General features: G+C 41.4%; 2 protein-coding genes across 7 annotated transcripts; one reads left to right on the forward strand and one right to left on the reverse strand.

Moving 5' to 3' along the window:
* Positions 1-8: 8 nt before the first annotated feature.
* On the forward strand, positions 9-10,217 carry Larp4B (La-related protein 4B). Of its 6 annotated transcripts, none has more exons than XM_017174247.3 (9): positions 9-217; positions 1,869-2,736; positions 2,798-3,047; positions 3,115-3,495; positions 3,766-4,375; positions 4,438-4,934; positions 5,090-7,103; positions 7,167-7,583; positions 7,645-10,217. In XM_017174247.3, the coding sequence occupies exons 2-8, from the start codon at positions 1,883-1,885 to the stop codon at positions 7,337-7,339; spliced, it is 4,779 nt and encodes a 1,592-aa protein (XP_017029736.1). In that variant the 5' UTR covers positions 9-217; positions 1,869-1,882; the 3' UTR covers positions 7,340-7,583; positions 7,645-10,217. The 6 variants fall into 6 exon arrangements, with proteins under 6 accessions (XP_017029736.1, XP_017029735.1, XP_017029737.1 ...); XM_017174246.3 differs by lacking the exon at positions 9-217 and adding an exon at positions 596-1,442; XM_017174248.3 differs by lacking the exon at positions 9-217 and adding an exon at positions 596-1,118.
* Positions 10,218-13,692: 3,475 nt separating this feature from the next.
* On the reverse strand, positions 13,693-17,162 carry LOC108079897 (probable protein phosphatase 2C T23F11.1). The gene is made up of 4 exons (XM_017174425.3): positions 17,005-17,162; positions 16,072-16,462; positions 14,741-15,071; positions 13,693-14,660 (listed from the first exon to the last, which is right to left on the reverse strand). Exons 2-4 carry the CDS (start codon positions 16,354-16,356, stop codon positions 14,152-14,154), a joined length of 1,125 nt encoding a protein of 374 aa, XP_017029914.1. The 5' UTR covers positions 16,357-16,462; positions 17,005-17,162; the 3' UTR covers positions 13,693-14,151.
* Positions 17,163-21,835: the final 4,673 nt, after the last annotated feature.

Consider the following 21,835-nt stretch of genomic DNA (forward strand, 5'->3'; position numbering starts at 1 on the left):
AGTGGAAGAAACAATTAAAAAGTGCTAAATTGGTCGCGAATATCGCCGAACTAGTCCATTGAATCACGCGAAAAAGTTTGTTTGCTGTGGAACCCTTGGTGTTTTCAATTGTTTGTTGTTTCGTTTGGTTTTAACAAGTGGTTTTGGTCCGCGACGCTGCAGCTGCACTGCTCCAGTCACTGGAAGGTAACACGCGGGACTTCTCTCACTGCAAGTGGTAAGTGCGGGTTGCAAGGCATAATTATGCACTCAGATCGTTGGCATGGGGAGGGGGAAAAGGGGACAGGAATTTGCTTAGCAATATTATGTTCTTGCACGCTGCAGTGCTGCCACCCCGATGTAGGCTGGTATATTTTTCGGTATATTGAAACTGTAGCGATGTATTTGTCCGGTATTTTCGGCCTGCATATGCTTGCTGTGACGAGATTAGTTAATATTTATGTAAATTGAGGGAAAAGACGTTGCCTTCGTGTACCCTTATCTGCGTAGGCAGTTGTAAAACAAAGCCAGGTGGTAAATGCAAATAAATTTTAATCGCTATTCAAATCCCTCATATTTGGTATCGGATGCAACCGTGGGACCTATCGAAACGGCGAAAGTTTTCTATGACGATGAGAAGTCGAATTTTTGGATTTTTCGCGTGACAAGTTCGTTGTGAAAAAAACCAAGCAGAAGCTTAACAATTTATTTAAGACCTTCGCAAGCGATTGGCAACGAAAAACGCTACGCTGGCGGGTGCGGGCGCTGCGATTTGGGTGTGAAAAGTCAAAAAATCAATTGCCTCTCGGTCGTTTCTCAATTTTCAATTCATTCTCTGCGTGTGCAAAAAGCTGAAAAAAATAGACCCACACTCACTCATACCGAAAGAAAACGTAAAGAAAAGAAAAGAAGCAGCAGAAACAGAAGCAGAAAGGAAACATAAGCAGCAAAGAAACAAAAAATAGCAACGAAGAAGGAGGCGACAAGGCAACGTAGAAGTTGAAGAAAATGTGCAGGAGCAGGGGCGGAGGAGCAGGAGCCGTATCCGTATCCGAATCCCAATCCGAATCCAAAGCAGTTGCCGCAGCAGTATAAATAAATAAGAGTGCAGAATCGAGTTTCGGGGCAGCAGCAAGCAAGTAGGAGAATATATCCCAGTGAAAATCAAATTTTCCAAATAGAAAGAGCCTTCTTTCTCTCTCTTCGCTCGTTCTCTCTCTCTCGCGACTGGGTGGCAACGCGTGTGTGTGTGACTGGTGTGTGTGTGTGTTTGTGTGTCTGAGCTGTGTGTGAGTGTGCCGCGTGCGAGTGTGTGTGTGGGCTAGCTCGAAAGAGCAAAAAAGAAAAAAAATAATAAATTAAAAAAAAATAAGAGAAGAGAAGTGAAGTGAAAAACCGACTGTGTCTTTGTGTGTGGAATTTCTTGATAATTGCAACATACGTTACCATGGAATACTACCTAGGTTAGTAGTGGAGTCTCCAGTACATATACCTATACATATGTAAATGTCGCCGCCACCCCTCATACAACTGCACTTGCATTCACACACATTCATCTCTCGAGCTTTTCACCGCTACTTCGCCTCTGACATCCGCATGTGTGTGATTATGTTGGCATCGAATTTTGTTTGTTTTTATTTGCGTTCATCGAAATCGTATCGTATCGAAATCGGCAGAGTGCCGAGAAGAGAGTTTTCGCAGTAGCTTCCTCCGATTACGAAAGTTTCCCGTTACGTCTACAACAACAAAAAGAAACAAAAAATTGACCTTGTTTATGCACACACGTACACCGCACATTGAAACCACACCCCCTCTCGCCACGCACACCACGCATACATCCTCGTACTATGCCCACACTCACACACTCTCACATACTCGTCCACTTGCAGGAGGATATGTGTACATGAACGGAGATGCAGTCAAGATCCAGCCGCCGGTCTACACCAATGTTCCTGTCGAGACGGCGATGCTAGCCACCAATCTGTTCGGCGCCACCACACAGATCGCAGCCCCAGCAGCAGCCGCCGCAGCCCACATACCGTTGATAACCGCAGCCGCCGCAGCAGCAGCAGCTGCCGCACCACCCGTAGCTCCCGTCGCAGCAGTGGCCGCCGCAGCAGCAGCAGTTCAGCCCGCTCAACAGCAGCAGCCGCCGCCGCATCCCCACCAGCAGCAGCAGCAGCCGCATCTTCACCAACAGCAGCAGGTGCAGGTGCAGCACCTTGCCTCGCACGTCGCCCACCAACAGCAGCAGTCGCTCCAACAGCAGCAGACACTCCAGCAGCACCTACAGCAGCAGCCATCGCCGCATCCCGCCCAGCATCTGCAATACGGCCTTCAGCCGGCGCCTCCACAGGCCCAGGGCGTGGTTAGCACTGCCGGAGGAGCGGGAGGAGGAGGAGGAGCAGCATCACTTGCTATCGGAGTCGGTGGCGAGGCCAACGACAATACCGAATACGCCATCATGAATGGAGCACTCGCCCAGACCCAGGATGGCACTGTCGTCTACGCAGACGCCTTCGTACCTGGTGTTAACAACACGAATTTAGTTGCCCTTGAGCCGCAGCAGCAGCACATTGTATTGCCGGTCCAGGTTCCTGTCCAAGTACCCGTGCAGCTACCCGTAACGCTGCCAGCGAATGGCACGGCCGATCAACTGCAGCAGCAGCAGCAGGGTGCCACTGGCGAGGATCCTAACATACCGCTGGATAAGCTTAAGCAGATGCTGGCCACACAGCTCGAGTATTACTTCTCCAGGTGGGTGCTCGCAAAGTCTTTCCCATCCTTGCTCGCCATTTAAATACTTTTTATTTTACAGAGAGAACTTGGCCAACGATACTTACTTGCTGTCGCAGATGGACGGTGACCAGTATGTGCCCATTTGGACAGTGGCAAGATTCAATATGGTTAAGAAACTAACCAACGACATCAAGCTCATCACCGAGGTGCTGCGGGAATCACCCAACGTTCAGGTGGACGAGCAGGGCCTGCGCGTGCGTCCCAATCACAAGCGTTGCATCATCATTCTGCGCGAGATATCGGACAGCACGCCCGTCGATGAAGTCAAGGTGGATGACTCATTCTCTCTCGCTTATAAAACAAGAAACTAATTCGATTTTGTTATTTTGTTCTTAGGCTCTGTTTAACAACGAGACCTGCCCAGAGCCCATCTCCTGCGAATTTGCCGCCAACAGCTCGTGGTACATCACCTTTGAGACTGATGACGCTGCGCAGAAGGCGTTCAAGTACCTGCGCGAAGAGATTAAGGAGTTCCACGGCAAGCCGATAATGGCGCGTATAAAGCCCAAGTCGTTTATAAATCGCATTCAAGCTGTACCAAATATGAAGAACGGTTACCGTCTCACATCGCCGCCCACTGCCCCGGCTGTATTTGATCCATCCGGAGCTGGTGCTGCCGCCGTTAGCTATGCTGCCACGCCGCAGCGCTATATGTATGCAAACGGGGCAACCATTGCGGCTCCCACCTCAGTTCCGTACAGCAATCCCGTACTGATTGTGAGTATACTTGGCCTTAAGGCTAGAAAGATGGAAAATAAAACCCTATGTCACGTCGATTAAATTGATTCTTTATATTTTGATCTATGCATCGATTCTGTTTTGCAATAACCAGTGGTTAATCGATGTTATTTTCAATGAGATCGAAAAAATTTGATTTGACATTGATCATAGATTTTTCCCAGCTTTATTGAAGGATTGTTATTTTATTTTTCTGGCTCCAACCTTAAAGTTTCATGCTAAACTGTAATCTTTTTCGCTTGTTTTCAGCCGATTTCCCAGAATCAATTCTATTCCAGCTTGGTGGCTGGTCCTTGGCCGCCAGGAACTATGGCCACCACTGCCCCCCATGGCCAGAATTTCTATGAGATTGGCGGCAATATCTTTGCCACTGCCAATCCCTTGACTTCGCAAGCTGTTGCCGCCAGCTTCACACCGGCTCCGCCGCCACCCACCGCACAAACCATGGTCACGTCCAAGCCGCAGGGCGGCGGTGGACGCTATAACAATAATCACCGCGGCGGCGGCGGCAATCCCAACAATGTCGGCGCCGGTGCTAATTCGGGACCACGCAGCGAGTCGAGGGGCAAACCGCCGCGCAACTCACAGCAAACGCAGTCGCACATCCAAGGCGGCAGCATTGTGCCCATCCAAATAGCGGGAGCCATTCCCGGTGGTATGGTGAGCGTGGTTCCCGCGAACATAGTTCAGCAGGATCCGTTGCAGCAGGCATCGTTGCAGCAGCAGCAGCAACAGCCGCAGCAGCAAGTGATTCAGCTCCAACAACAACAGCAGCAGCCCACAAGCTCGTCTCAACAGCCGACGCAGGTCCAGGTGAACAGTTCCACCCGCCACTATCCCATCAAGAGCAATTGGAAGGGTAAGTTATCAAGGGGATTCTTTCCAGACCAAGCTTCTTATCGGTGCCATTTACCATTGCAGGCGGCATGCAAAAGAACCTAGATAAGGGCTATGGTGGCGGGGTGACCACTCACCATCATTACGCCCAGGTGCAGGTTCTGCCCGCTCACGGCCATCATCTGCAGGGTCAGCAACAGCAGCAGGGACAATCGCAGCAGCAACACTATCATTTGCCTTCCTCTGGCGCTGCCAGCGCCCCGCAAGTTACCTATGTGTCCACAGCTCCAGCTCAGCACCACTTGGTGGTGCAGCAGCAGCAGCAGCAAACCCAACCACAGCAGCAGCAGGCTCAGGATTTGCAGCAACAGCAGGAGACCGGAGACGGCGGCGCCGTGGTGGAGCATGGCTCAAATGCCATGCAGCAGGTGAATCGTAGCAGCAACATGTCGGCGAGTTCCTCCTCATCGCTGGCCACTACGATTAGCAAGGAGCCGCTGCAGTGGCAAAACCGAACACGTCGTCGTCGCCGCGATGAGGAAGGCGGTGGTCTCAACTATTCCCCAGGCGGGCGAGTTGGGGTAAGCAAACTGAATATGATTCCTAAAGCTTATTGATCCGAAAAATAGTTTAAATTTAATGCTTTTCTTAAGTGTAAAAGACCAAAAATCATTAAATTAAAAATCCTTAAAAATGATTAATATCTCAACCTATTTTATCTGTTAATCCCTTTCAGCTCTACGGCAGTTCTCCCTCAAATCCACACCAGCAGCATCTTCTAGCCTCATCCACCGCCAGCAATGTACAGTCGTCGGGAGGCACTGATGGTGGTGGTGGTGGCGGCGGCGGAGGCGGAGGAGGGGGAGCCTCCCATCGGGAGCGCCAGAGCCATTACAATACCATCCACGACGTCCCACCGCCCCAGCACCGTGGCAACTATAAGGGCAACAACTATAATCCTCACTATCACGCCCAGCAGCACTCTTCGTCGATGGCCAGTGGCGGCTCGCATCATCATCATCACCACAGTACGCTTTCCTCGCAGCAACAGCAGCAGCACCACCTTACCTCCTCCGGTGCTGCTGGACAGCAGCAGGGCTCTGGCCATTATCATCACCATCACCATCATCATCACAACTCGATTGGCAGCAATGTGGGCAACAGCGGTGGCTTGGGCGTTAGCAGCAGCGGCGGTGGAGGTGGCGGCGCCGGCGGTGGCAGTGGTTCTGGAGGCGGTGGATCGGGTGGCGGCGGCGGCGGCGGAGGATCTGGCAGCAACAGCCTATCCGGTGGAAGCAATGATCGTGGCGGCCTTCATCATAGCTCTTTGGGTTATCAAGGCCACCAGCATCAGCACCAGCATCAGACGCAGCAACAGCAACAACTGCAACAGCAGCAACAACAGCAACAGCCATCAGCTCCTGTCCAGCCGCCGCAGTTTGATCTGGAGGCTTCCGCCTTTCCACCACTGCCAGCCACATCGGCCAACGCACCGCATACACCTCAGGCCACCAACAGCGCCTCCCTGCATAACTCGACCACATCGTCCTCCTCGTCAACAGGTCTAGGCCAAAAGCAGTCGCACCAGCAGCAGCAGCAGCAGCAACAGCACCATCAGCAGCAACAGCAGCTGAGCAGCAGTGTGGAGAGCGGCGTTGGCGAGGAACAGCAGCCGCAGCGCTCCAGCAATCACCAGGGTATGGAGAACAGTAGTGCTCAACTGGTCAGTACTTCTTCGGCAAATAACTGGTCTGAGAATCGCTTGTCGGATGTGGTGCGCACTGGCGGCAGCGTCGGCGTCGGCATCAGCGTTGGCAAGGGCAAGGCGCGCAAGGATAACAGGCACCACCAGATGCAGAACCAAAATCAGCCTCCGCACTTGACCCACAACTATCAGCAGCGTAATCCACCTGTCAGCCCCACGCCCGCCCTGGGCACAGAGTATGCGCTGCAGCTCCAGGAGGGAGCCAATACGAAGAACGTTACCAAGCACAGCTCGAGTAACAACAATTCGATCCATGTGATAAAGTGTCTAACACCAAATATCAATGCCAGCGGCAAGGAGGAGGTGGCCGCCGGAGCCCAACAGCAACCGCCGCCGCCGCAGCAGCAGCAGCAGCAGCTGGACAAATCAAACAAGACTGAGGATGAAGTGCATCCAAAGCAGCAGCAGAGACTGGTCGAAGGCTACGTCCAGCAGCAGCAGCCATTGCCGTCGGTGCTGGCTGGACACAACGAGTACTCCGCGGGCGCTGGCGCCTGCACCGTGGTGGAGAGTGGTCTGACCACAACCCTTGCCGAGTGCTGCCTCGGCCAGCATAAGAAGCCGCCCGCTGTGGCCGCTCTGCATGCCAAAAAGGAGGCGAATCTGTTGGCAAATAGTGCCAAACACAAAAGCGTGGCCACTTCAACGTCCACGGAAAATCTATCGGCTGCCGCCACAGCCAGCAAATTGAGCTATGCTCAAGTGGCCCAAGTTCACAAGGCCGCCGCCGCCGCCTCCGGTGATGGCAAGGAAACTGGTTCAGGCGGATCCACTGGCACCCTATCGCCCACCGGTAGCCACAAGATGGATCTAATCTTTGGCGATCCCGCTTCTGTTGTGGCGGCGGTTGAAAAGAGCGGTCTGGCCGCCGTAACAGTGGTGGCTTCAGTTGAAAAACGTGCTGCAGGCGGCGCCTCGCCAGCTGGCAAAGCCAGTAGTGGAGGTGCCAATGCCGTTGTTGTTGGTGTCTCTTCCAAAGAGAAAGGTAAGATGAAGACTTGATTCAACGATAAGAATCCTTTTATATTAATGTACTTGATTCTGGCAGATAATCGTCCCAATGCCTCAGTGCGCCAGCAGAGCAAGGAGAAGCCACAGCAGCAGCAGCAGCAACATTATGGCTCTGGAATAGAGCACAACAATACCAATGCCAATGTCGGCTCAGGGACTGGCGGCAACCGCAAGTCCAGGGCCAGCAACAACAACAACAACAGCTCTTAAGGAGGGAGTCAAAGGAGAAAACGAAACGAAAAAAAATAAAAAAACAAAAGGAACCGCGTTGCCAAAAGCAAGGAGGCAACTCTTGACAGATACCCCTTAGCAGGGAAGATGCATCTCCGTGTGCGCCTGTTGTACATAAATGAAATTCCATGTGTAAATATCGAGCGAGATCATTTTTTGTTATTATATATCAATAAGTGCTATATATAGATATTTACAAGCTAACTAAGGAGGCATACAAAAGGTGAGACCACGCTTAAATCCTATCCTTGACAAGCTTAATAATGTATTCAATTTATTTTCAGCTGTGGCCGTTGCGAGAGAGTGAGGGGATAGAGAAATAACGAAGCAGTGGGCTATGCTTGGACCAGTTATCATAATTAGTAGGCAAGGACGAGGATGATGAATGAATGGTGCACACCCCTTCTGCAGCTATATATACGTATATGCCAATGTGTGTATATAAACATATATATATATAATCAGTTACCAGTTAATGTTAATCTCTAAGCTAATGTTACCTAAACTCAAAAGGGTAATGCAAACGAAGCAGAAGAGCAGTAGAGGAGCTACGACGATGGCGAGACGAGAGATGAATATATATAGTATATATATAATATATATATATATGCCTAAGCTATCTTTACGATTACAGAGTGAATAGTTTCTAAGTTTTCTGAGCATAGTTAGCCAAACTTGCAGCATCGAACGACAAGACAAAACAAAACTAAACTAAAGTAAAGCAACAGGAGCATATATTAGGTTTTATTTGCTGATCAATGAACAAACTCACGTTGATTTTATGTTATATATTATCTACGTTTAGGTATATCCATAATTTCTCATCATTTTTCGCCACAGATTCGAGTGCGTAGCGTGTATATGTTATCTATATACTTGGCTATGTCTCCTCAGCTAGTCCCTATTATTTAGATATATATGTAATATATATATACGATTGTTTTGAAGCATTATTTGTAAACATTTTAACGTCACTTGATTGAGGGGATACTCGTACTTAGTTATTGACTTAAGGGAACCCTCAGACAAGCTATATTATATCTTCCTTCCCCACATACACACATACGACACACACGACTCCCCTTTTCTATGGTAAAATCCCAAGGGGCAGATAAGTTTATACATTTTAAAATTGCATTTCTTTACAAAACTTAAAAACAAAAAAAGCAGACATGATGAAGGCAATTTTCTCAGTTTGATGGTTTCACACGACGTCTATATATATTTCAACACGATAACGAAATGAATTAGGAAGAGTTGGGTGAGGAGAAGAAGATGCATTACTAAAATACTAAACTTAATCCTTGCAAAACCCGTAGCTCAGCAGCTCAGCTCATAGGAAACGTAACTAATGTTAAATATTCAACGAGAACGATGACTCCTACAAGTAATTTCTGTAAATAGGACAAAGCTACAATATGTATTTTACACTCACTCACACTCACACACCCATACACTATAAACAAAAAAGGTGCCATAAACTACATAAAAAAAATTAAGAAACACGGAAATTCTATGAGAGGTTTAGGACAACACACAAAAAATAGGCATTTAAAAAGAAACAAATTCTATTTGGAAAATATGATGCTGCTTCCCTTTTAGATCCCTTTTCCCCCAATTATAATTGATGCTCACCGTAGATATATATGTAACATTTTAATTCTTGATTTTAATTTACGCACAAAATATGATTTTTAGTGGAGTTTTGGTTTTTTTTATTTTTAATTTATTTAAAATTTAAAAATTCAAATTTAAATTCAAAGAAATGGAAGCATGTAAATTAAATACTTGAAGCATTACGGAAAATAAGGAATCAATTGGCGACTAGAAAAAAGCAAAGGCAAAGAGAAGTAATAATCAGTATATTTAAGAGCGTACACGATATCTACAAAACACTACGTTTAGGGCATAAGAATTAAGTTTAGGTATACACACACATATGGATATTCACAAACACACATCTACACCCACACCCAAACCCCACCCACACACACCCACACAAACATAACTTACAATCATTATATTTAAGTTCTTCATCAATTCCCTTTTATTTGAGAACAAAAAATGACTTTGAAATCATTTTCATTTTAATTCACTAAAAACGTATTATTTTTTGTTATTAATTTAATTGAAAATACTTGGAACCCACTGTGAACAAAACCAGCAAAAATGTTTTCCCAAAAAACTTTCATCCAAAATCAAAACAAAAAAATGAAGAAGAGGGAGAATATGAAAAATGAACTCTAAAAACGCAAGACTTCCAACCAAAATGAAATTTAAAATGTAAAAACTAAACACAAATCAAGAGAATGAAAACTAAAAAACTGAAAATCAATATATTATACACCACATATATTTTGTTTCTATGAAAACAATCGAATATGCTAAGTGCCTATACTAACTAATATATATATTTAACAAAAACTGTGTAACATACGAGAGGGCGGGCATACCGTCTGAACCACTGAGCCAAGAACCCAAGAACAAGTGTCCCAAGTCGTCCATACTCCACACAAACACACAACTGCCTCTAAGACATCCAAACTCTGGCCGGGATCTGTTCAAGAGTTACTCCTAGACACATCCACAAATTTGAATACCTGGCTCAGTGGTTCGATGCGCTCTACCCACCTCCGCACACACACACAAAATGTAACTATAATGAATTCATAGCTTATATACCGCAGGGATGCCCGTACAGAAATCGCTGTTCACAACGATTTCTGAGCATCATTCCTGATAGTTTGTATCTTCCCCTCCAAAAACAAAAAAAAAAAACTCGAGAAGAAATACCCAGAGATAGTGACAGAGTTAGAGATAGAGACACCCCCAAACCCCAACTATAATCCCAACATTTGCATCCATCCATCACACATGGTACATTTTTTTATGGATAGTTCTCAAATGATTTTTGTTGTGCTCATCACAGACATCAGACAGACTCTTTACACACACTAACTATACTGTACAGTTTGAGCCTCCGACTGGGACTGTGCACACTTGGACTGCTTTAGGTGAATCAATGGTCAAGGATGTACGACGTGGCCAGGAGGTTGGAGGGTGGAGCTTGCCAGCGGTTAGTGGGTCGTGTCGCGTCGCGAGTTCCGAGTGAATGAGATGTGATATTAGGCAATTGAGACAAATCGATCAATTGTGTGCGACAAAAAACAAATAAACAAATAAAACGGAATGAGCCAAGAGACCCTGACCATGACCATGACACACAACCGCAGCGGCGACATCCAGACCAGGAGGAGGAGGGGGATTAGAGAAGAGAAAAGAAGGGAGAGGAGTAGTAGGGCTTAGAGAAAGTAACAAAAAAAGAACATTGTTGATGTTAAATAATTTGTAAGTAATAATACAATAAATTAAATTAAATTGTTACATTGTAAAACCTCTCAGTTCTTAAGTTATTTATTTTTGTATACTTAAGCAGCAGCGCATATATGACACACACACACACACACACCTTGTTATATTTACAATAGCTATATATATATTATATATGTATTCCCCCCTTACAAATCCATCTCCTAAAAACACACTAAAAACACGGCTTAGAAGTATCATTAACATTTCCGTTCGATTTTCATTTAAAGGGAATGCTCGCCACCCTGACAACAGAGAGACCACTGTACATACCTTTAGCTATATCTATATATATATTAGACATATACGCCGCCGCGCCACGCCGCCGCCGCCGCCGATTTTTGCCTTATTTGACGCGCCGCCGCCAAATTACGAAAATAACGGCGCGCCGCGGCGCGCCGCTGGTGCGGCATCGGCGCAGCTTCAGCGCGGCCTTCAGTGTCATTGTTCTTTATAAAACTTAAAAAAAAATAAATAACTCATTAAAATGGCCTTTTTGCCTTATTTGACGCGCCGCCGCCGCCGGTTCTTTCTGACTACTACGCCGCCGCCGCCGAGTCATTTTGACCTCTACGCCGCCGCCGATGCCTTTAACCATCGGCGTAAACCTCTAATATATATATACTATATCGTTGGGAGGGCAGCCTTCCCTTTACTCATTCTTTTTGGCACTGCCACGACATATGGATTCTTCTTATTATTTCCTTAATTTTTTTAGTTGTTTCTTTTGTGTTTATTTTTGCCTGAAAATTCACTGCTTTTAGTTATCACCATTATAAAAAAACATAAAAATAATGCTTACGCACATTGTTATCACTAGTAAAAAACAACAACAACAAACAGCAAACAAACATAACACAAGAACAACAACAACAACAAACAAAAACCTGTCTGTTTAACAAGCATAGAAATCGAAAAAATGAAAATTTGTAACAATGAGGAGTAAATAATGAGACAAAGATCAAGTACATGCATATACACTCATTATATAAATATATTATGTAATTGTACCGACAGAAAACCCCATTGATAGACAACTGTAAAGTAACAACTACAACAAAAGCGAAAGGGTTTATATATAACAAAAACAAATTGCATATGATTTATCAACATAAAAAACATAAAACAAAACTATAAAACTAACTATAAAGAAAAATACAATAATATCTCTCTCTATGCAGCAAGCGAAGCAAGCAAACAAAACAGCAGTTATACATAATAATTGAATGTGTAATATATGGCATACATATTAAAATAAAAATATTATTATAATAAAAACAAAAAGGAAAACGAAAAAAAGAAAAAAAAAATACAAACACTGAGAAAAAAACAACAACCAAAGCGTCGTCATTCATTTCTGTCTTTTTTAATTAAAAAAAAAAGAACTTTAGTTAAGCCTGAAACAATTTGTACGTAGAACCACGAACGGTGGACGGAGAAGGCGGAGGCAGAGCAAACCTGTACTCGTAATGAATAATAGCGAAAAAAAAACATAAATAACATTTATATTTGCGAGTTAAAACGATAACAAACAGGGGCAGCATTTCATGACCATCACTACCCAGTCACACTCAGTTTTATATATAATTTAAAATAAACAAGAATGGGAGCTAAACTCGGTATAGGTTTCTATACCCTTTTAGGTTACAATTTTACTTGAAATTGTCAAAAATATATTAAATTAATTAATTCTTTGGAGTGTTAGTTTTTTTTTGTTTAACAAATCCGCAAAAGAGTTTAAAATTTTTCTTTAATTTTTTATTGATTATTTTTAAGAAAATCAAAGTTTAAAAAATCTATAACTAAGCCAAAAATGCAACAATTTCAATTCGGAAAGCTGTTTTGAATTAGTTTTAATAAGATTAATAAATCTGCTTTCTAAATTAAACATTTTAGAAAATTAAAATTTTCATCAATTTTTGAAAAATTTCATGATGTAACCCCTTTCATTTTTTTGAAAAAATTTTCGAAATTTTTTTCCCAAGCCGACATAGCTAGATCGATTCGGCTGCTGATGCTGATCAAAAATATATATGATTTATAGGGTCGGAAATGATTGCTTCACTGCGTTTTTAGCTTCTGACTGAAATTAGGGGCATTAAAATTTAAATATTTACCCATCATTTTATATGTTTATTTTTGGGAAATTAAAGCATAAAAAAAAATATGAAAACGGTATATTTTTTATATATTTTTCAAGAATAACAATATTTTAACACAAAAGGCTTTATATACCCTCTGGATACAGGGTACACCCAAGAGAGAACAACAAACAGCGAGGGTAATATATGGTAGATAGCTGAGGGAAAATAAACACCAGAAATACAGAAACAGAAGAAACCATATAAAGCTGGCTATCAGCGAGAGGAGCAAGAGTCACAGTAATTGCTTAATGGATCTACAGTTTTGCATCTTCATATATAAAAAAAAAGAAAAGGAAGACAACTTTGGGGAGCCGAAGTCTGTACACCCTTGAATTTTGCAATTTAAATTGATCAAAACTAAGCCGAAAAATATTAAAAACATTAATTTGGAAAGCTATTAAAAAGAAACTCTTTATTTTATTTTTTGTTAATTAAAAAATAAAAAGTTGGGGATTTTTTGAAAATTTTATTGATATGAAATTAAAATTTAAAAAAAAAAATTCAGAAAAATTAGTTTTTCTGAATAATTTATTATACATTAAATAAGATTTAATGCCCAATCGGAATATATATATGACGTTTGGCAATCACTGACTGTTGTTGTTGCTTATCAAGAACATATATATAATTTATAAGGTCAGAAATAACTCCTTCACTGGGCAACAAAATTCGGATCAAAATTAAACATGAAAACGTGAAATTCCAGTATTTAATGAAAAATTAGCTTAAAAACCAGTCAGTGCCTGGGGAGGGAGCTCTCCAATTAAAATCATTGAGTTACAAGCTAATGTTTGGGTAAAAAATGAGACACTTTTATTTTTGGGCACTACAAAACATTTTGCTTTATTTTTTATTCTTTTCTTCGCTCTTCACTCATTTTCTTAAAGATCTGAGGACCCAATAACTTTTGGACAAGTAGTATTGGGTGTACATGCATAAATACTAAACGAGTAATACAATTTTTGTTGTTTGTTTGTTTGTTTTTATCCTTGTTTTTGCTCTTGGGGCATCACAAAACATCAGTAGTAGTAAATCATAGAAATATATAGTTACGAGAGAAGGCATATATGTATATACACGCATCAAGGGAGGGGGGAAAAGGACATTTAAAACAATTACAATTACAATTTCATTCTTTTCTGCAAGGACTGTGTGTGTGTGGTGTGTGTGTTTGGGCATATAAAAAACTTAACCAAGAACACTTGCTTTTGCTGTTTTTTTCTTTAGACCTTAAGCGGTATTTGCGGAGTAACCCTAAGTTAATTGTAAGGCGCAACACTAGTAGATATAGTTCAGCTGCATTTCGGCCGCTGCCAGCAGCGCATCCTGCTGATCCTTCTTCGCATCGTCATCATCCTTGGACTTTGGGTTCGAACAGGAATTTGGTTGTGGATTGGATTGCGTTTCTGTTTCCGTATCGGTTTCCGCATCTTCCGAGTTATCACCACAACCTTTGGGCGATGGTGGCGTTGCCTCCTTGGTGGTGGCTTCATTCTCATTACTATTCCGGCAACGGGCTATCAGATCGCTATAGGGTCGATCGTGCAGCAGACAGACCAACACAACGGTCATATTGTCGCCACCGAGGCCGCCCATTTGGCAGTCGGGCGCCAGGCAGTGGTTCATCAGCTCCTCGCATATCTCCTCCGGATACATGCCCATACCGATGCGCGTGCGACAGAACTCAAGCACTTCCGCATTGCTCATCACATCCCAAATGCCATCGCAGGCCAGCACGATGAATTCCCAATCATCCATGATTTTGCGCGTCTCCACGTCCGGGTAGGCTGCACAACAACAACAACAACAACAAACAGAATAAGAAGGTGATAATGAATAATTTGGAACAATGGAGGAGGATTCTCACCTGTGACGATCTGATCTTCCGGCTTTTTGTTCGCTCGCTTAAACACAAAGTCGCCAAGTGCCCGGGAAAGTGCCAGATTGCCGTTGACGCGATTGAATTCCACCCAGCCGCCGCCCTCAATGATTCGCTTTGATTCCGCCTCATTGTTGGGCTTATGGTCCAGCGATAGAATCTCCAGTTGACCGTTCACACAGGCAATGGCCCTTGAGTCGCCGGCATTTGCACAGTAAAGCTTGTTGTCCTTTACCAGCACAACGACGGCCGTAGAGCCGGCCATCTGGTCACCCCATGACTCATTGTGGAGCATCTCGTAGTCAATGTCCAAAAAGCCCTGCAAAATTTCATCATCATTATAATGAGTAATTGAGTACTAAATAGGTAAGCAGAGAAATGGGAAAATCTAACTATAAAAAAGTAATATATAATAATAAATTATTAATAAAAAAGGAATGATTTCATGTGTAAATATTTGTTTTGAAAAATATTAAAAAGATATAGAAACTGTTATGACGAATTTCTTAAAATTTAAACGAACGAACAACACCGTTTCACTACGTATAACTTGGTCCATAGTGCTAAGATTGATGTGAAACTTCGACCAAATATTTCTAAAATATTGAAAATTTATAATAAAAAAAAGTGTAAAAAAAAAAACACAAACCTAAAATACCCGACCCCCTTAAAGACTTAACTGTTGCTATCCCATAAAAGTAGGTTTCGGAACCTCCTACCGATACAAGGTTCCAAGGTTAATTTGGTAGATAATATATTTTTAACATACGATAAAAAGTACGTTATATAGATACAGTTGAACTTTTAAAGCTACATATAACCTGGAAGACTGTGCTTGCTACTCATAATAATCCATTGCTTATAGAGAGTTTCGAACTGAAAAATTGCAATAATAATAAATCTAAATGGATAAGAAATAACTACTTATTATGATCTAGGAAACAAGGTAGATAAAAATAGAGCTCACTAGGAAAAAGCATCACCTAGCTTTAAAACTTATCCCTAGATAATTCCACTCGCTTTTCTTCCCATTAAGACGACATTGTTTTCCTCAAGTTTTACTCGTAAAACGTGCCCAAAAAGTAACTAAACTAGATCTACCTAATACACCCAGGTGGGGTAAACAGATAAGAAGCACCAGCACCTCCTAGCCAGCAGCGAGTATAGGCTACTCGAATGTAGCCCCAGCCCTGCCCTCGATCTTCTCTATATCTCTGACATTTAATATACCCGGGAGGGAGTACTTAAAATAAGCACCTGAGTGAGTGCAACACATATAGATCCACTTCTTTTCCCCCCCGTTCATTCACGTGACTCACCTGCTGCAGTGCCCGCTCGATATCATCGTCATTGTACTCCGGCCGCTTCAGCACAAACTTGTGCAGATGCTTTCCCGCATACTGGGCCACTGTAGCGCCGCCATGTCCATCGTAGACGGCAAAGAAGGCCGCTCCCGGATCATCCGGCAGCGAGAGTATGTGTGTGTGCGAATCCTCCATGTTGATGCGCCAGCCCTGCATGCAACTGGAGCCGACGCGGAAGGCGGCATTTTGGCAATAGGCCGACTCCTTGGCGGTCACCGGTTCCGAGAGTGTCTGACCCATGCTGCTGGTGCTACTCCCTCCGTCTCCTTATCCGTATCCGTGTCCACGTGGGTGTCTGTGTTGATGTGTGTGGGCGATGGGTGTGTTATCGATTTGCGTGGCGTTTCTGGCGGGGAAGACGTACAAGCACAAACGGTTTAAGTTAATTACGAAACGCAAGCAAAACCGAAACAGAAACTGTCAACTCCCAGATACGCGTGGGCCTGGCCGAGATTAGCATATCAAAGAGCCGTAGCCGTAGGTAAGCTCTGCGCAAACAGACGTGGACAGACAGACACAGATTTCTGTTCTCTTGCTGGAGAGGGAGTCTTGGAGCGGATCGCGATCCCGAATTGACAACGACAATGGAACAGGAGGGGTGCTGGTGCTGCGCGCTGGTTCAAAGGCCGCCAGGTGATAAATGAACGTCGATAAGGCCAGAGTTCTGCTCGACACTCAGCTTAATCAGTTGCTCCTCCGTAATTAGTTGACACAGTTTGCAACAGACCTGAACTTACGCAAAAAAAAAAAAAAAACAAAAAAAATAGGGCGAGAAACGGAGCAACGGAGAAGCAGCGGAGAAACAGGGAAAATCGCGGAGGAAGAGGGAGAGACGGCGGACAAGCGGAGCAGCAGCAAAGGAGGCAGGGAAAGTGCTCTATAACTCACCTGACTTTGTCTGTTTTTGCTCGCCGCACCAAATAACCGGAGTCCGTATCAATAAAAGCCGTACAGTAAAAAATTATAAAAAAAACAGCGACTCTGTGTGCGCGTGCTGATTTGTTTTTCGTTGTTTTTGTGTGTTGCCAGATGAAAATATGGCTTTCCTCCTAAAAAATCTTAAAAAGTAGAAATAACCCCCTAAAAAAATCCACACCTGATATTCGAACCTCGGTCTGCATTCTATTACAAAATAGGTGTGAAACTTTGCTGTGCGTAGGAACGTAATCCACAAAAAACGTATTCCTTTGACGTAAGAAAAATGCGCTGCATTATAAATTTCTAGGGTTTTAGTATTTTAATTAATATTATTATTATTTTAATAATAACAAGAAAGAAAGCTAACTTTGGCCAGCCAAAGTTTGTATACCCTTGCAGGTAACAATTAAAATATATCATAACTAAGGCAAAAATGCATTAATTTCGATTCGGAAAGCAGTTTTGTGTTAGTTTTTATTAATTTAAAAAAACTGCATACCAAATTTAAAATTTTAAGAAATCAAAATCAATGGCCATTTTTGCTAATTTTAATGATGTAACCCCTTATCAAATTTCGCAAAAATGGGCAAAAAATCGATTTCTTCCGGACATGTCTAGAAAGATTCCCCTGTTGATGCTGATCAAGAATATATATGGTTTATGGGGTCGGAAATGATTCCTTGACTTAGAAAAATATTATTTTGTATTATAAAATCGGATTTTTTATATTAAAAAAGTTCTTGATTTTTTCTAAAATTAAAAATATCATAACTCGGCCAAAAGAGCATTAATTTTAAATCGGAAAACTGTTCTGTGCAAGATTTTCTACAGTTAATAAATCTGCATACTTCATTTAAATTTGAAAATTCAATTTTTTATCAAAATCAAAAATTTTAATGGTGTAACCCCTTATAAAATTTTGCAAAAATGGCCAAAAAATCGATTTCTTCCTGACATATCTAGAAAAATTCCCCTGTTGATGCTGATCAAGAATATATATGGGTTATATACTTTATAGGGTCGGAAAGGTCTCCTTCACTGCGTTGCAAACTTCTGACTGAAATTATAATACCCTGCAAGGGTATAAAAATGACTGAGTTATGAACCTTTGAAAATTAGTTTTTTGCATTTAAGCAAAACTGAGTAAGCAGTTTTATTAAGCTTAGAATAACCAACTTAGAACAGATTTCTTTTAAAATTACAGGTAAGTATTTTATTAAAACTGAGTAAGCAGCTTTCTTAAGCTTAGAAAAACGAACTCTGAACAGCTTGCCGAATTGAATTTCATGCATTTTTGCCTGAGTTATGAACCTGAAATTAGTTTTGTTTCCGAAAATTTTTCAAAATAAATCGCACCCTTTTTTTAAATTTAATTGCAGCAAGCTGTAAGGAACTGAATGCGGGTGCCGAAGGCGAGAAAGAGAGCGTTGGCAAGGAGGATCAGGACGAGAAGGAGCAGGACATTCCCACATGCCTCACCTTTTCTTCTTTTATTTATTTAAAGCTGAAATAAATAATAAACCTTAAAAAATGTGTTATTTTTGAGTTATGAGGAGGATGCGGTTTTTTTTGGGTGGGATAATTTAAATAAGCTCAATAGAAGGGCATTCTTGCGGTGGAAAATGAAGGAAACATCAAAGCAAAATAGCTAGATGAGCATCACTGACAGTTAGTGAGATGCCATTTTGTCCCATTAATGCAAAATAGCTAGATGAGCATCACTGACAGTTAGTGAGATGCCATTTTGTCCCATTAATGCAAAATAGCTAGATGAGCATCACTGACCGTTAGTGATATGCCATTTTGTCCCATTAATGCAAAATATGTAGATGCGCATCACTGACAGTTAGTGAGATACCATTTTGTCCCATTAGTGCAATGTAGCTAGATGATCATCACTGGCAGCTAGTGAGATGCCTTTTTGTCCCAATAATGTAAAATAGCTAGTTGAGCATCACTGGCAGCTAGTGACATGCAATTTTCTACCAATAATGCAAAAAAAATAGCTAGATGAGCATCACTGATGCAGATGAGCATGGCATATCTCTCCATTTTGTCCCAATAATGCAAAATAGCTAGATGAGCTTCACTGGCAGCTAGTGAGATGCCATATTCTCCCAATAATGCAAAATAGCTAGATGAGCATCACTGACAGCTAGTGACATGCAATTTTCTACCAATAATGCAAAAAAAATAGCTAGATGAGCATCACTGATGCAGATGAGCATGAGTGAGCAAAAATTTCCATCCAATTTGGCCGTTGCCCAAACTGGGGTAACAGGCGAACAGAAACCACTAGCAAGCAACTGAAAACTGGTATAAACTGTTATAAAAACTTTTGGGCAAAAATAATAATTGGTATAAACTGTTATATTTCATTTTATGCATTTATACCTATTTATTGCCGACAACAACAGCTTATGGAAACAACAACCTTTTTACAACAACATCCCATCCAAATTTCGAACATTTCCATGCAAATTTCCCGTTTCCCAAATTGGGGTAACAGGCGAACAGAAATCAGCAGCAAGCAGCTGAAAACTGGTATAAACTGTTATAAAAAGTCCAAGTTTCGAACCATTGATCTTGGAGTAAGCGAAGACTCAAACCAGATGTGACCATATTGTAAATTTTTTGGCTAAAATGTTGCTTAAATGCACCTGGGCACACTGAAACTGACTTTGCATCAGTGATGCTCATCTATCTATTTTGTCCCAATAAAGAAATATATCTAGATGAGCATCACTGCCATTAAGCCTGATATATTGCCTGCCAATATTGCAAAATAGCTACATGAGCATCACTGATGCAAAGTCTGATTTTATAGCCTCCCAATATTGCAATATAGCCAGATGAGCATCACTGCCATTAAGCCCGATTTTATAGCCTCCCAATATTGCAATATAGCTAGATGAGCATCACTGATGGAGATGAGCATCACTGATGCAAGTGAGCAAATTTTTCAATTGGATTTGGCCGCTTTCCAAACTGGGGTAACAGGCCAACAGAAACCAGCAGCAAGCAACTGAAAACTGGTATAAACTGTTATAAAAAGTCCAAGTTTCAAACCATTTAGAAGCCGGCGCAAGTTAGCGGAGACTCAAACCTTTTGAATCTATATTTAGGTGTTATTTTACAACTGCACCTGGGCACACTGAAACTGGTCGTTGTTAAATTCAAATTTGACAGTTAAATTCAAATTCAAATTTGGCAGTTACAACATTTAAAAAAATTTAACAAATTCTAAAAAAAATTCTAAAAAATATAAAAAATCTAAAAAAAAAAATGTTAAAAATTCAGAAAAGTTTTAAATATTTAGAAAAAAATTTTAATTTAGAAAAATATATTTTTTTAAAATAGCACCAAAAAAATAAATTTATTATAGCACCAAAAATTTAATTTATAATTAATTATTTTAATTTAAAATAAAAATTAAAAATTTAAGGTATAGAGAGTTTAAAACTAAAACTTAAGACAAAGGCTTTTCGATTTAAATTTTGTTCTTTTTTAACTTGTATTAAAATACATTGTAATTTCATGGCTATATGTAGTGGCTAGTTAAATATCTTTTATTTTGATTGTTTCTATGACCTTTTTATATACAAATTGTTATATAATAAATGGCGAAATTTCCGAAAATATCAGAGAGATTTAAAAAAATTAATACCAACATTCTAGGATCTTTTAAATATATTAATAATCGGGATCTCCTTAAGATTTTAAAATCATACTTTTGGGTGTCAACTTTTGCACGAGACATTGACAACTGGTTTTAAATCTTGCCTGATTATTCGGCCTTAAGGAAATCCCGTAAATTGTAATTTAAATCGTAACCGGCGATCGCAATTTGCATGCCTCGTAAATGATTATATTTTTACATGTGCGCCTTCTAAATTATCCGTGTGACAGATGCAGTCTGAAAATGTACTTACCGTAAATGTTTATTTACGATTAATCTCATTAATTGAAAGCTGGAATGCCTTATTCGGGCTAAAATCGAATAACGAAATCGTGCCTTAATCTGAGTTCGATGCCACTCGACGGCAGTTTTACAATAATATTTATTTGCAGTGTCACAGTGAGCCGGCGATGGCTTAAGAAAGTCTGGGACCTTTCAGACGCCCAAGACACCGAATAGGTTTTGAGTAATCGCCCTAAAAATATGAATTTGTAATCCAACCATGACGTTTCAAATATTATGGAATGGCTCTGGAGACGAGTGAATCATCGGATTGAAGAAAATCCGATATGACGTCAAGTTTTGAGCGCTCTTTGAGCTTGGAGCGCGTGCTTATATTCATGTTTGCTTATAAACGAATCGATTGCCCACTTATGATTGCTTTCCGAATGGACTTCAGATTACTATAAATGACGATCAACATCAGGTTTCTTTTGTTTACCAATCAAAAATGTTGTGCCTCGAAGATTGAGTAATAAAAAGTAAGATCTTTATTTGTGATCTACAAAAAACCACAAGTTGTTGTGGTTAGAAGTGTTTACAAAGCGAATGTACATACTTATAGTATAAACATTATTTTTTTAAATTTTTTTCTAATTTCTTAGAGTTATTGGCTTTATTTTTGATTTTTTAAATATTATTATAAGTAATTTTAAATATTCTTCAAGGAATTGTTGCAATTCTTCAGATATTCCCTTTGTTTTCAAACAAAATCTTTAGGATAAATGTTATCTTTATGAGACTCCCACAACGTTATCCTTATTTAAGCTACACATTTATCTCTCTCTCCAAATTTTCTTAATTAAAAACTATATTAAGAATCAAAATACTCCTAAGAATTAT

This window comes from Drosophila kikkawai, chromosome 3L (assembly GCF_030179895.1).
Source record: "Drosophila kikkawai strain 14028-0561.14 chromosome 3L, DkikHiC1v2, whole genome shotgun sequence".
Taxonomy (NCBI): Eukaryota; Metazoa; Arthropoda; class Insecta; order Diptera; family Drosophilidae; genus Drosophila; species Drosophila kikkawai.

Excerpts from the sequence above, each read along its gene's own strand:
- Larp4B (XM_070285138.1), top strand. The coding sequence starts at position 1,754 with ATGCACACACGTACACCGCACATTGAAACCACACCCCCTCTCGCCACG. Across the intron at positions 2,737-2,797 it reads CTCGAGTATTACTTCTCCAG|AGAGAACTTGGCCAACGATA; the intron begins GTGGGTGCTCGC and ends TTTATTTTACAG. Across the intron at positions 3,048-3,114 it reads CGCCCGTCGATGAAGTCAAG|GCTCTGTTTAACAACGAGAC; the intron begins GTGGATGACTCA and ends TTTTGTTCTTAG.
- LOC108079897 (XM_017174425.3), bottom strand. The coding sequence starts at position 16,356 with ATGGGTCAGACACTCTCGGAACCGGTGACCGCCAAGGAGTCGGCCTAT. Across the intron at positions 15,072-16,071 it reads TCGAGCGGGCACTGCAGCAG|GGCTTTTTGGACATTGACTA; the intron begins GTGAGTCACGTG and ends GAAATTTTGCAG. Across the intron at positions 14,661-14,740 it reads GGAAGATCAGATCGTCACAG|CCTACCCGGACGTGGAGACG; the intron begins GTGAGAATCCTC and ends GTTGTTGTGCAG.